The sequence below is a fragment of the Dreissena polymorpha genome, chromosome 14, assembly GCF_020536995.1.
Source record: "Dreissena polymorpha isolate Duluth1 chromosome 14, UMN_Dpol_1.0, whole genome shotgun sequence".
Classification (NCBI taxonomy): Eukaryota; Metazoa; Mollusca; class Bivalvia; order Myida; family Dreissenidae; genus Dreissena; species Dreissena polymorpha.
The window spans coordinates 26,354,721-26,370,290 of NC_068368.1; the positions used below are offsets into that span (position 1 = coordinate 26,354,721).

Sequence of the window (15,570 nt, forward strand, 5' to 3'; positions counted from 1 at the left end):
GACGGCCAATTCTGGATGTACGACTCTATGGAGGAAGACCACACAGGTAAAAATACATCGCGAGAATTTTGTAATTCTGACATTTATGGGGACATTTTACGCAAAAATAGTAATTGAATCTTAAGTTTCTATTCATTTTCCGACGTCAGTACAGTAACGTAATAATTTCACCTGCCTCGGGACCAGTGAATTCATTGACAGTTAAGAAAAACAAATGTAAATGGGCTAATTAAAAGGAGATCTTCACAAGAAAATGTATAAAGTAATCTTGATGGCAAAGAAGCTTATATTGCAACTGAAAGTCAACTTAAAGGCGTATATGTTTCGAAGAGTTCGTACGATATAAACCTATTAAACATTCGAATTCGACGCTCTGCCTGAGTACATTAGTTCGCTTATATTCAGGACCCAATTACTTAATGTTACCATGTGACGTTATGGAAGGGTATTTAGGTAATAATTACATCCTTCTTTGTGACTGTGTCATGATTCTTGATGGTACTTTCAATTTGTATGTAGACACCTTTTCATGCTTGATGACACATCTTGCCTGATGTTCAATGTCTATTTACATTCTGCTTAATGGTATCATGCATGTGTACAGATGCAGCATTATTGTTCGTTAATTGCATGCTGCATATGTGTATGTTGGTTTGTGCAGAGAGACTTGTTCAATAGGCGCAGTGCATAATGGAATCAAATATTGATGTTTGGAATAAATTAACGCGATGGCAAGATATTAGTTTCACCCAGGCACAAAGCAACATACAATCATGCATGATACAATGATGTCAATTGACAGTCGTTCCGAAATGCTACGGACGACTATGGAAATTTACGGCGAATAACGGAAAATTTATGTTATAGGAGAAGTTGCGCCCCTTTGTAAGATATTTGCTACTGAACCGAAATAAACCGCGTGTTGACGTAACTTTTTTTTGGTTAATGACTAACCATAATTTTTGTACAGTAATTTACCTTCAATAACCAAAGAAATTCTATGGATATACATGTATTTCAATATATGCTACAAATGCATGTATGCAGAGCTCCAGATAAGACGCTTAAAGTCGTAAAAAATGAATTAAATTTAGTAAAAAAAGTAGACTTAAATTATGTGCGTACGGTTACACATTGGAAAAATAAAATAAGAATTCAAAATTTGTGATTATGCGTAAAACTCAATATCAATGCATATAATGTAAACATTTTATCAATGAGTTCCCACTCGTCTAGGCCCTCATTACAATTATGAAATCAACAGCACTTTAACGTTATTATGAATAACATACCATCTTTAAAACAGTCGAAAAGCCGAACGTTTTCCATTATCTGGTCCTTTTATCGCAAAAAGTCTGCTGTAACCCGGCAATTGTCATGAGCTCTTCTTAGACTATAAACCTAAATGCGGATGTGCCAAAAATTATACTTACCTGAAAAAGGAATTAATAATAGACTTTAAGGCTGGATTTTTGTATAGAGTGTAGACCAAGATTTTGCTGAAAAAGGTATGTGGAACTCTGCATGTATGTTGAGAATAAATCCATTACATGATTTCAAATTTACTAGAGTTCTTTTATATAGCACCACATAAAATGCTATAAAACTATAATGTTGAAGTGCATATATAAACTTTATTAAAGATGGGTAGGTATTTCGTGTCAATCTCTTTCACATATGAAAGAGCTGTTGGTCATGCTACTTTAAGTACATATAGATGCATGACAGAATTTAGATTAAGCAAAATGAAACACTAGGTATTTGTCAAGATTCATAAGTGTCAAATATATACGAGCAGTAAGAGCGTAATCGTGCGCAGCGAGACGTACTCATGTAGAATTGAAACTCTTATTGCTTTCTTTCGAAATAATTTCATGTGTCCGATCTAATATGCAATATGCCCGGTGTTTTTTTTAATGCGGATTAATGCTCCGTTTTAGATCCATAATTAATGAATGCCTCAATATTTTCAAAAATTAACACCGGATTAATGTTCACCGACATTTTTTCATACAGATTGAATATACATATTATAGAGCTTAACAAAAAAAATACATTAAGCCCTGTTCTCCCGGCACACGCGCTGGTCACACAGTTGGTTAGCGTGTGGCTATGATCACAATTAGTGAAAACATCTTTTTGAATGATAAATAATCATATTATAACGAAAAATCAACTTTTCTATAAAAAAAATTCACTATCGTTTTATATATAACAAGGTATCCAACTCGAAATCATCCGAAAACGGGGTGCATCGTTTTGAACAGCCATTCCTAAATCAATTTTACAACTTGAGATTTCATTCATAAACACGGTCTGATCGATCACAACTGGGTCAAGCGAATTGTGTATAGCGTTATTTCTTAAAATTTGACCCAGCATGTGTAGAAATATAACAAGATATATACATTTCCTGAAAGGAAATTCATTTCCGCGTTGAATAAGGCCGGGTTCATGAAAATCGCTGCCAAATTTATGAAGAAATGACTGTTTAAAACGATGCACCCCGTTTTCGGATGATTTCGAGTTGGATACCATGTTATATATATATATTTGATAGTGAATTTTTTTTATAGAAAAGTTGATTTTTCGTTATAATATGATTATTTATCATTCCAAAAGATGTTTTCACTGATTATTATCATAGCCACTCGCTAACCACCTGTGGCTTGACATGCACCTTTCAAATACGCTATACAAATTCAAGTACTTATGCACTTAAATGATTGTAAACAATGACGGTTGAAATCCGAGAGTGGGCATTTTTCTGGTAACCAAGAGCGACGTAAACGTTCATGACAGACCTGTTTATATTACTTTTTTTTCCAACTTGATTGAAAATTATGTTTTATGATTATATTTAAATACATGTAGTAGAAGTAGTTGTTTTCTCAACGAGGAATGCAATAGTTGTACAGTACTAGACACGAGTACTTGTAACTTTCAGGTTTCACTTTATACCACAGACATTATTTAGTAATAAAATGATAAATATGTGTTTATAGACATTTTAATTATAGCCTGGTAAACAGTCTGGAGAAATTTGAAAGTTTCACGCACAGGTCTGTGGCAATGGGGGTTTGGGCTACTTTATAAATATGAGGTCCATATACAAAACACATCGGTAGATTACGTCTACTGTAATTATTTGGACTAGGGATGGGCCACACTTCCAACACATCAGCCCCGTTATGTCCTGAATAAAATACATGTATAATTTCTTGAGTGCCAATTGTATCTTACACATATCAAAAACATTCACTGGAGTCAATTCTTTGTGTATGCCTACTGGTTTTCATGGCAATAATAAACGTATTTAGTTTAATGGTGATTATATAACAAAGGGAACTAATTCAGCTTATTCAGTTTACTAGTCAAAATGATTCGGATGTTTTCGCTTTTTTCCGAAAAGTAATTTATTCAACATACGGAAAATAAACGCACGCCACCTGTTGTCATAATTTAGTAACTTGCATTCTGCTTAGTTGCATTCTGCTTACTGCCTGTTGCTAACTGCCGTTGTTGATGACGCTTAGTGGCAAAACCGATTATGACTGGTTTCAGGAATAATGAACACACAAACATTGGATAGTCACCAAGCATGTTGCAACAATCATCAGGTATAACCGATAGAGAACAAGCATGTTGGAACTGTCATGAAGCATGTTAGAATAAACATCACGCATAATGTAAATCATCATGAATGATGTAATGTTGAAGCAATCATCAAGTATAAACGAATAGACAACAAGCATGTTGGAATTGTCATAAAGAAAATTAGAATAAGCATCAGTCATAATGTAAGTATTCACCACGAATGATGTATTTTTTACCTAAATACCCTTCCATATGACGTCATTATTCGGGACAAACCGTTATCGTAAATGCAAATGAGGCGTCATTTTCACGACCGTTTACGCATATTTTTTTTTGTTACAGTAAACTGTTAAAACTGTTAAACAATCTCTCCGTACGCCTATGAAATGCCGAAAAAAACATTATGCGTACATGTGACTTCACCAAGTGACTGCTTTCCCAGGTCAATTGGGCCACACGTACGAGGCGAGCAGGACGAGTGAAGGGATGAGGTTGCTGAGGTCACACCGTAGTCTGACGGACGTACATAGAATGCACTACAAGGTATGACGTGAATCTAAAGGTTACATCCCAATGTAATTTTTTGTGTATCCCTCCGTTGTCGTCTTCCATCGAAAGTAGAGCCTATTTCATATAGAGTATTTCACCTTCTCGTTTAAACCCATTTAGAAATCCAACCCATGCCTTTTGAGGTTATTTTGTACATTCTATGTGTGCATGTTGGTGCATTTCACTGGAAACTACGTTGCAAGATGAACGTTTCGTTTGCGTTAAATTATTGTAATGTGGTTTTGACAGAAACTCACAGCAGAAACTCTGTTTTCCACGGGTGCGAATGGCTTTTTTAGAAGTTACATGACATATCTCTTGTATTTCAATTATCAAAAGACCACATATTTATCTTTACTATAATACGAGGCTTGCGCACTCTGCAATGAAGAAAATGCAGGATAAATGCCTAACAAGTTGGTCGTTTAATAATTGGATCCTATGGGAAAAATATTTAGTGTAAATCATCCTCAGTATTTATACTGGGAAGTGATGTTGTTCTTCAAAGTCCCGTCTAAGTATAAACTTGTTTGTTTTTGTTTACACTTCTACAGCTTTAACAACTGTCATTTCCTGACAAAAATGATCAATTTAAACAAACGTTTCTTACGCTTACCCTAATGCTATTTGTACTGGTGTATTATTAAGAATATATATTATTTGTAGTATTTTTTTTAAATGACTACGTAGAGTTCATAGAAGATGTAAACATATAGCAGTTTAGGATGTCGCAAGTACATTTGAAAACCACACATTTATAAACCATTTCTTTTAACCCATTTATGCCTAGCAGCTAGAAAAAGGCCTTGGCAAACAGCATAGACCCAGATGAGACGCCGCATGATGCGCTGTTTGCTTGAAGGAATTTCTGTAAGAAATATTATAAATATAGAAATAAATATACTAGACATCCCTAATTTTGGAAATAAATTGATTCAATTTAGAAGGATGGGAGAGTCCATTAGGCATAAATGGGTCAATTATTTCGATTGCTGCTTTTCTTCAAAGACTACCTGTAATTGTATGCATCCGGGACCTGTTGACACAAACGACTCTGTACATTTCAGACGACCCATTTTGACGATCGTCTGACCCCACAGCTGGTCGAAGCCATCGACAACATCACGCTGCAACACAGCCCAAACAGGATCAACTCGTAAGATCCTTCTGGTCATGATAACGTGTCATACAAGCACGTGTCATGCAAGCACGTAACTAAGTCCCTGTCGTGTTTTTGTTTGCTCGTAAGTGATGTCGTATCATTAACCATAGGTTTCAGTTCGTATGATCGTCCTTGTCGTGATCGCCATGACCACCTGATCACGTGATATCGTGTTTCAATGTTTCAATAAGGTGACCAAATTTATTTTAGCCATATTCATGTAGTAGTATATTTCAGACACGCTTAATATGTTTCATTCGTGAACAGTTCTTATACACCACACACTGTAATGTAATTAAGATACGTTTCGCATAATGCCGGCACGTTTCGTATACTTCAAATAGGATTCGTATATTTCCAGCACGTTTCGTATATTTAAGATACGTTTCGTATATTTCAGATAGGTTTCGTATATTTCAGATAGGTTTCGTATATTTCGACCACGTTTCGTATATTTCCGCCACGTTTGGTATATCTCCGCCACGTTTCGTATATTTGATATAGGTTTCGTATATTTCTGCCACGTTTCGTTTATTTCCGCCACGTTTCGTATATTTCAGACACACGGTTGAAGGTGCTGCGGTAATCGAGGAGGAACATTCCGGAGGTAACTGCTCTTGAAGCCGTGTTTTTACAAAACATTTGAGCCGCGCGCTCTGTGAAAAGGGAATCTAATGCATATGCGTAAAATAGCGTCCCAGATTAGCCTGTGCAGTCCGCACATGCTTATCATGCTTGAAATGAAACATATCATAAAAGAGGAAATTGTCGTCCCTGATTAGCCTGTGTGAACATGCGAACTTGGGACTACACTACGCACATGCATTAAAGCCCTTTTTCACAGAGCATAGACCATTTCTTTAGAAACCCCATACCTTCTTTGCAATATTTAGTCAATTAAATGTTTCCAGGACTATGGATTATTTAACCCACTTATGCCTAGCGTCTAGAAAAAAGGCCTTGGCAAATAGCGTAGACCCAGATAAGACGCCGCATGATGCGGCGTCTCATCAGGGTCTGCGCTGTTTGCTTAAAGGAATTTCTGTAAGAAATATTCTAAATATAGAAATAAGTATACTAGACATCCCTAATTTTAGAAATAAATTGATCCAATTTAGAAGGATGGGAGAGTCCACTAGGCATAAATTGATAAATACTGTCACCACGTTCCTTTCAGAGTTTCCGAAGGTGTCTTCAATATCACGAAGCAAACTGAAACTCATGTTGAAGAGGTAAGACATGGTATTATGAGCATATACAAGTATATTTAAAGTTAAAGTTAAAGATGTATAGCATGAACAGATCAGAAAATAGTTATAAGCACGGGTGCTTGTCCATGTTTCAATAGACGCAACAAACATAAATGGCTACCACCGCCATCGCACTTTGAAAGAAAAGCATCGTTGGTTTAAACCAATCTAAGGCGACCATGAACACATTCATAAAAACAACAACATCACAGAAAATAGCATGGGTTATTATGGACTTAAATGGTTCTTATTTAATAAAGATGTTTTATATGTACGACTTGGAATTTAAAAATACTATGCGCGAAAATATACATGTATAGAGTGTGAAGTAAATTTGCATGCGGATGTTCTCAAAAGTCTGTGCCAGATATCGCAGGATAAAATAAGCGTTATACTTATACCGAAACAGTATTGCTCTACAGATTTCAACCGATATTTTTTTCATTTTGGTCTGTAATATATGCAAAACATTGTATTGTGCCCTCCTTCCCAGAACGGGTTGTATACTACTTTTAACGTGCCCGCTTCTGTACCAATACGTTTTTTTTTATTTATGGTCTATTTTTAAAATTCTTCGTTTAATTAAAGAAATAAATAAGAACAATATGCAAATACGGTTTTGTGGAAATGCCATGTTTCTTTTTTTCTCTGGGAAAGCGAGTTTTAAAGCATGTTCGTAAAGTGTTGTACATGTTCGTAAAGTGTCGTACATGTTCGTAAAATGTCGTACATGCTCGTTAAATGTCGTACATGTTCGTAAAGTGTCGTACATGTTCGTAAAGTGTCGTACATGTTCGTAAAGTGTCGTACATGTTCGTTAAGTGTCGTACATGTTCGTAAAGTGTCGTACCAGATTAACCTGTGCTGTCCATTTGTGCTACTCTGGGACGAAAATTTCCGTCTAGACTAAATTTTCGGGTAGAAGATGCTTTCTTTACACTTAAAAATCCATAAAATCAGAAAGTGTCATTCCTGATTAGTCTGTGCGGACAGAATAATCTAAGACGACCATTAACGCACATGCATTAAGCCCTGTTTTCACAGAGCGAGGCTCAAATCTATGTGGAATTCTTCAATTCCAGCAAGTACAGCGACCCTGCTCGAGACCACGCTCTGCACGAGATGCATCGGGATTCCATCAGTGTCAAACCGGTAAGTCGATACGGTAAATCTCATCAAAACCACATCCGTGTTTGGTCGTCATGAACAAAATGTGATGTCAGGCTATACAATCTACAAATGTACGTAAAAAATGTACGTAGTGATACGATAAATATTCTCTGACAAGGCTTTTGTGATCACAGAGTGTTTGTGCATGCGTGCGCGATTATTCGTTTGAAATATCAATCGCTTAGTTATCATTTCAAATTTCGTATCTACCGGGATATGTATGGTGATGCATTTCAGAAACCCTTGAAAAAGGTACCATTTGTACATGTTGAGGCGGATATTCGAAAGTATATTGCGTGCGTCCATTCCTACACCAACAAATGTAAGTAGCTTGAATACATTCAACATTTACTAGCTTCTTGCTAGTAAATTATTCTTATTTGAAAGGTTGAGTACTTGGGCCTCGTTCTGGGAAAACTGGGCTGTTTGCGTCTGCACAGGCTAATCATGGGCGAAACTTTCCGCTTTCACTGAATGCTTCGATTAGAAGAGGTCTCTTCGTATGGAATGTATCCGACCAGTGTGGTCCCTCATTAGCCTGTGTGGACGGCGCAGGCAGATCTGGGACGACACTTTACCAACAATCGTTAAGCATTACCAACAAGCGTTAAGCCTGTGTGGACTGCGTATGACAATCTGGGACGACACTTAACTAACAAGCGTTTAGCCTGTGTGGACTGCGCATGCCAATCTGGGACGACACTTTACCAACGGGCGTTAAGCGCGAGCATATGTGGACTGCGCAGGCCAATCTGGGACGACACTTTACCAACAAGCGTTTAGCCCGATTTTCGCACAGAAAGGCTCTCATATGTTAAATTAAGTAATTTTATCGAGAGAGTAAAAATTAACACATGGCTGCATGATGAAGTAATATCCTACTATGGCTGCATGATGAAGTAATATCCTACTATCCCTAAGAACGAACAATACCTTATATTTACTCTGCAATTTATATTATTTTTTACTTTCTTTGCGTAATCTATGACGTAATAATACTATGACATACACATTATTATATTGTGTACTAATCTTTCAGACGAACGTAACCGAACCGAGTGCGTGCATCAGCTGCGTGAATTGATAACGTCCCTTGAAAGAGAGGATTTCCTTACTCTCGGTAAAGATTTTACTATAATACCCACTATAAGTGGCATTATGTTTATTCGATAGACTTTTATTTCCCTCCATTCATGAAGAGCATAACATATAATACAAGCAAGGAAGAACAATCGAGTATATACACATACAAAGATAAAAAATGGAACAACTCAATACAGCCATTAGATTATTTACAAAAATAAGTATAACATAATTAGATTATATATAAATGATAAATAATTGTTAATTCCTGTTATTCCTAAGGAAAATAATCACATTGAGATAATGATAATTACCTTTTTTCAGTGTAACTTATTCGCCGGGGATATATCTTAAAGCGAAAACGAAAATAAAGATTTAATAGGCGAAAATACTTAATATATGTCACAGATTTTGCCTTCAACGTAAGACTGCTATATAGTGTAAGGTACACTAACAAAGATTGGATTGACATGTCAACATATGTGGAATTTAAAAAAAATTGGCTCAGAGCGTCTAGCCCTAGTTCAGGATGCTAACAGCAGCTTTGCACAATTTAAAATGCACAAAATATGAGTCAACTGTTTCAGATATCATTTTCAGCAACGATACGCTTTGTTCTAAGCCATTTAAGTGGATAAAGCGCGAAAAGTCCGTTATTCCGATGCATTCAATTAGAATTGTCCATAAATGTTTTCGCTTATCCTCTAGCAAGTGACAATAAAACAAATTATGAATTACGAGATTAACGGTTTTCAAGCAACAATGTCTACATTCTCGTACATACTGTCTAGACACAAACATTCCTATGCTATTTAATATTGTTTTACACACGTTAATTATTTTTGGATTGTCTCTTGCTACTCTCCATAAAGGGGAGTAATTATTGGAGTCTATTACATGCGCAGTTACTCCCCATTGATCGCTGTCCTTGATGCGACTCTGTATTTCGTTCTTTATATTCATTACGACTTTTTGCTCAACTATTTTCTTCCATTGTCGCTTTGTGGGGAAATTTCCACCCTGGACGTATGAGCGTAAGACGTTCATTAAGTCATACTTTGTAGTATCCTGTATGCATCAGGGATATATCCGAGGCATTGGCCTTCTAGTTCAATGTGACGTATAAGTCTATTGTTGAAGATATATTTCGCTAGGTATTTAGGATTTAATCTGCATATTTGGCCGAGGAATGTTAGTTCCTTGATTTCCAGTTCATTCACTATCAGAACAGTATTAACGGTTGCCAGGCAATAATCTGTTGAGATGTTTCTGTCATACCCTTGCATGTGTTTCAGGCAAAAGTTATGTGCGATTGAAAGTTGTACGAGATCACTTTGCGAGTTGTTGTTTCATAGCTCACAGCCATATTAGGCCTTAGGGATAACAGACGAGTTAAATATTGTTAATAGAGTTGGTGGAATCAGTCTTTCAGGCGCTACCCCTTTAGAGCACAAGCTCATGTATGTTCCTCGCAGTCGCATGCATACATCATGAATCGCATTATTAGTGGTAAAAAAGAGTTGCATTCAATACCAAGATGGGTATACTTGTCACTAGCGGGCAGACGTTCATGCCCTAGATATAAGGTTGAAGTCTCTTCTGTCTTCTTATTATAGACCAGTACGGAATACTTCGATGCATTATAAAGAAACCTCCACCGGTCGCATATTCATAGCAAATCTTAAGCATCCTCTCGAGTCCATTTTTAGAGTATGTTACTATAACCATGTCATCGGCCACGGTAGGCGAAGCCATATTAATGTCATAAATGCACAGGCTATTACCAATCTCTTCAAGTTTCTCTATCAGGCCATTTATGTAAATAAGATACAACAGCGGCAAACTTTCGCCTCCCTGACGGGTTCCTTGACCGATCGGAAGTGGTTCCGAGATCAATAATCGATGGCGAACGCGGCTTGTTGAGTTGCGATACGTTTCACGGAGTGCAAGAAGGGTGTTAGTATCAATGACTGGATCAGGATCATGAACACCGGAAATTGATAAAAGTTTGTGAAATAGTCCATCGTGCCATACCCGGTCAAAGGCCTGACGAGCGTCCAGGAAACATAGATATACACTTGATCCAAGCTCCTTTGCATAGTATAGACATTCACGGAGACTAAAGCTAGTCATTATGCACCCAAGCCCGCCCTGAAATCTACCTTGTAACTATCTGATAGAATCGAATATACCGTCCTTGCACCGGCTTAATAAAATCGATTCATAAAGCTTTAGCAGCGTTGACGATAGTGTAATTGCTATGTAATTATTAGGCTGGTATCGCCGCTTTTGCCCGCCTTTAAACAGTGTAATAATCTCACCTTCCTTCAATTTATCAGGTACAGTTCCGCTGCGCAGCATAACTGTATATAAGCGTGATAAGGGTTCAGCGATAATGTTCTTGCCATACAGCATGTGTTCATGGTAAATTTCATCGGGACCACAGGCCTTTGCTTTAGATAGCTGATTTATACTAGACTCAACCATTTCAGGTGAAACAAAAACATCTTTAGACGGTGATATGTTAGTCAATGCCTGCTCCACTTCCTGTCTAACAACATACTCCCAGTGTGAATCGAAGTCCGGGGAGCTTGAAGGGGTGTACAGGTCTATAAAGTATGTCGCCCGCTGCTCCGTTATTTCCTCACGGCTTCTATACATCTTCCCATCGAAGTTGATGCCACCTCCTATGTCGGCACCGGATCCCCGTTTCCTTAAGTTAACTGTCCGCCAGAAACTCACACTGTCATGTTCAGAGTCATATTCGAGTTTATGGTCAAGTTCTGTCATAATTGTTCACCGCACCGCCGCATGGCCCTCCGGAAATGTGCTTTAACCGCTTTATACTCACGATATTCCTTGTGTTGTGCGCCCCGTGGTCTACCAGCGCTGCACCACGCAGCACGGGTTGTATACTACCTATAACGTATCCGCTTCTGTACTAATACGTTTTTTTTATTGATGGTCTATTTCTATCTGTAGGGGATCGAAATGAGATAATTAACAATTGTTGGAAGAGGGCATTATGTTTAACCAAACCATACATTTAGAAGTTATATTTGTAACAATAATGGAGCATTATTGGTTTACAAATACTATAACGAATACTCCGTTAACACATTGTGAAGTTATTTAAAGTATTCTCTGTTAAAAACATGGAACGCGAAATGTATCAAGATCATGATTAAAGAAGTTGTTGAGTGGTAATGCTAATTATTGTTGTTGCTTTATCTTTATGCTATAGAACAAACCTATATATTCAATGAATTGATCTTATCTTTTGCTTTAAACAAGAAGTAGTTTGAAGCGAGCATGCCTTGTAACGTAAGTGTGACATGAATTCCACATACCGTTCAACTGCACTAAACTGTGGTGTATTTGCCGTTAATGTGGGAAAGCATACGCGTGACGTCAATTACATCGCAGACGAGATTAATATGTCCATTGCAATGAGAACATCCTTTTAGGTCATGAAGCGTTCACACATCCGCATGATGGCGATGACACGGTGCGTAGACAGAAGGAATTTGACCATTGACATACTTTTAATTGATTGTCTGCATTTTAGGCGAAGAAGCGTTAACACGCACGTGTGACGTCAACAACTCGGTGTGTGTAGACGAGAGGAATCTGTTTATCGACCTGATTGCACGTGAAGGCAGCGCCGAGGCCCAACTGCTGGTTCTGGAGCACGTGATGTCACAGCCCAATGTAACCGAGGAGGACCTTAGGAGATGTCTTTTTCACGCCATCGCTCTACAGAACCCCGTGACGGTACGTTTATTCATAGCGAAACAATTTTATCAATCATAATATAGTTGTTTTTTTAAATTTAAATAAACACGTACATTTTCACCATGGCTGGTTTAAATTAAGTTCTTAAGTTCTTAAACATAAATGCTTGATGTTGGTGTTTTGATTGAATATGCTATTTATAACATACAAGTTACACATACGGTGTCGTCTATAATGTTATTAAATTTTAACAGTTATCGAACTTATTTTATTTATTAAAGGAACTGGTGAGCTTAGTGGAAAAATTGTGCTTCGAAGATGGCCATGAACCTGGCGGTAAATTGACCTTGATTTGATTTGAGCTTCGTTCTCGGAAAACAGGTCTTATTGCATGTGCGTAACGTGTCATCGACGATAAGCATGTGTGGCGAATACGGTATAACACATTACTCAAATGCTTTAAGTCCAATGTTCCTAGAACGTGGCTAAATTAGGAAGAATTAGTTCATTTAAATGTTGTTTTTGCTAACTGAAAAGGAAGACGTTCACATTCATGTGAACTGAATGTGTATTTGATATATAATAAATGAAATAAACATACATCTAGAATATTAAATACTAAGTGTTTTGCCTAAGGTCTGGTCTGTTATGATCAAGCCTTAAACAATCTTTTAATGTCAAGAAACCCCTGCCCTTACGAAGACCCGAAAGAGGGCGTGTCTGTCCTTAGGGGCCATGGCCAAGTCCTTGCATGACCTCAACACCACGGTGTCGGACAGGATTGTGGAGAGGATAGAGAACTGGCTTGACCACCACAACGAAAGTAAGTTATTCTTTTTCTTAGCATTGCCTTGCAACATAGACATCGACAGAGTCGCGATAGTACAAACATCGGATTGTGGAAAGGAGCGATAACTGTTTCGAGCACATCAAGGCGAGTAAGGTGCTGCCTATTGTTCCTGAAGGAGGTTTTGCATATGTGTAGTGCTCTGAAAAAAACTGGGCATAATGCATGTGCGTAAAGTGTCGTTCCAGATAAGCCTGTGCAGTCCGCACAGGCTAATCAGGGGACGACACTTTCGCCTAAACTTGATTTTCGGTAAGGAGGGACTTCCTTAAAACTAAAAATACCTTAAAAGCGGAAAGTGTCGTCCCTGATTAGCCTGTGCGGACTGCACAGGCTAATCTGGGACGACACTTTACGCACATGAATTATGCCCAGGTTTCTCAGAGCAAGACACATATGATTCAAACACAAACTGTAATAGTGTTCCATATGATTATAAACCATGTAAATCTCTAAACACAATCTCCACATTGTTTGAAACCAATTCCGACTTGTATCACATCGACTAGTATTTTTAGGAAGAGATATTAAGTCTTGTAACAAACTTAAACCGCTCCACAAACTAGCTTATAGAGCTAATAAGCTTATTAAGGTCCTTTCCTTAATTCTTAATTTCGATAAGTTAACCGAGATGTAAAGTGGATTGGCTTCATCTTTCTATTACGTATCCACGAGGATAATAATAAACCTAAAAAACACAAAATTCACTTTTGTTTTTTCTTTTAGTAACATACATCGATTCGAAATCACAATCATGGGTTTCTGAAGCCATATAAAAAACATTCATCAAAGACCAACATATGATTACCCATGTAAAACTTTAAACTGAATAGACAGTTCCCATATTGAAACGTAATCTTGTAACGCTTACAGCGAGGTCCAGCGATATTATCAAACCCCGCCGTCGCCGATCAATCATACAACATGATACGCCAGCTCGCAAGCATATAGAAACCAAGATGGTTCTCCTACAGAGTCTAGGCAACGCCGGGAAACAGCGATCATTACGTCATATCGTGTCGTACATGGCGCCGAATGTGGGCGTCACAGCGTGGCGTCGTGCGGCAATTAACGGACTTAGACACTTCTCCTGCAATAAGGTAATCGTCTATATATTTTACGATATATTGTGCACGTTTGCAACAATATGTACATCCACTAGTGACAAAAATACAATGGCGTGCATGTGTCTTTTTCGGTTAACTGAAGTTATTATACCCTCGATATGTCTTTTTTTAGTTTGTCCGCATTGAATATTGTACGTTTGCGGAGTGAACGTCTTCCAGTTGCGATATTTATGAGCTTTAAGCCATGGACATTGCAGTCCGCATACAATTGTGTACGTTTTCAGAGCGAACTTATTTTCTAAAGAGAATATATTGAACTATGTCATCACCATTAAGGATAAATGTGACGGACGAAATGTTCATCGCAAGTGACCCACATATTATTACTCACTTGCTCTTGAACCTAGCTTACAGAGCTTAGTGGAAGTATTAGTCAGGTTCGACAGAACGCTCTAGTTAATCGGTCAATTGCGCATGATTACAGTGTGAATAATTAAACCTTTTTTTATAATGAGAACAATACAATATAACTCAAGTTAATATTTGAAGAGCGCGGATGCTTTGCTGACCAGTATCATACACGACCATGACGAGGTAGTAAGGAAAACTGCCCACACTGTGTTCAAGAAGCACCCGAAATCTGACGATAGAAACTTCACCATTGAACACGAGACAGAAGTGATCAGGTAGGCATGACACGACTGCTATATTTAATAAAGCAACGTAGAGTATATTAGAGCTGTGGCAAATGAATAAATAGTTACTGAAGATCAGTATTTAATGAAGGTGTACATACGTTCAAAATTGATTGAATAATAAGGTATAAACTATTTCAACGTATACATAGTTAGAATGATGTTTTTTATGTCCCCCACCACTATAGAGGGGGACATACTGTTTTTGCCCTGTATGTTGGTTTGTTTGCTGGTTTGTTTGTTGGTTTGTTTGATTGCCACAACTTTAACATTTGTCATAACTTTTGCAATATTGAAGATAGCAACTTGATATTTATACATGCATGTGTTTCTTATGGAGCTGCACATTTTGCGTGGTAAATGGTCAAGGTCATCCTTAAAGGTCAAATGTCATATATATGGGGACATAGTGTTT

General features: G+C 37.6%; 1 protein-coding gene across 1 annotated transcript in view; it reads left to right on the forward strand.

Moving 5' to 3' along the window:
- LOC127857769 (uncharacterized) overlaps positions 1-15,570 on the forward strand; it is a 74,946-nt gene that overhangs the window by 14,276 nt on the left and 45,100 nt on the right. Inside the window, exons 5-17 of the mRNA XM_052394426.1 lie at positions 1-46; positions 4,040-4,140; positions 5,214-5,302; positions 5,869-5,915; positions 6,486-6,540; positions 7,641-7,710; positions 7,966-8,050; positions 8,768-8,848; positions 12,380-12,585; positions 12,828-12,882; positions 13,229-13,369; positions 14,267-14,493; positions 15,010-15,146. The exon at positions 1-46 is cut by the window's left edge and continues 6 nt beyond it. Of these exons, the coding sequence (XP_052250386.1) occupies positions 1-46; positions 4,040-4,140; positions 5,214-5,302; positions 5,869-5,915; positions 6,486-6,540; positions 7,641-7,710; positions 7,966-8,050; positions 8,768-8,848; positions 12,380-12,585; positions 12,828-12,882; positions 13,229-13,369; positions 14,267-14,493; positions 15,010-15,146 (1,340 nt within the window). The remainder of the gene's footprint in view (positions 47-4,039; positions 4,141-5,213; positions 5,303-5,868; positions 5,916-6,485; positions 6,541-7,640; positions 7,711-7,965; positions 8,051-8,767; positions 8,849-12,379; positions 12,586-12,827; positions 12,883-13,228; positions 13,370-14,266; positions 14,494-15,009; positions 15,147-15,570) is intronic.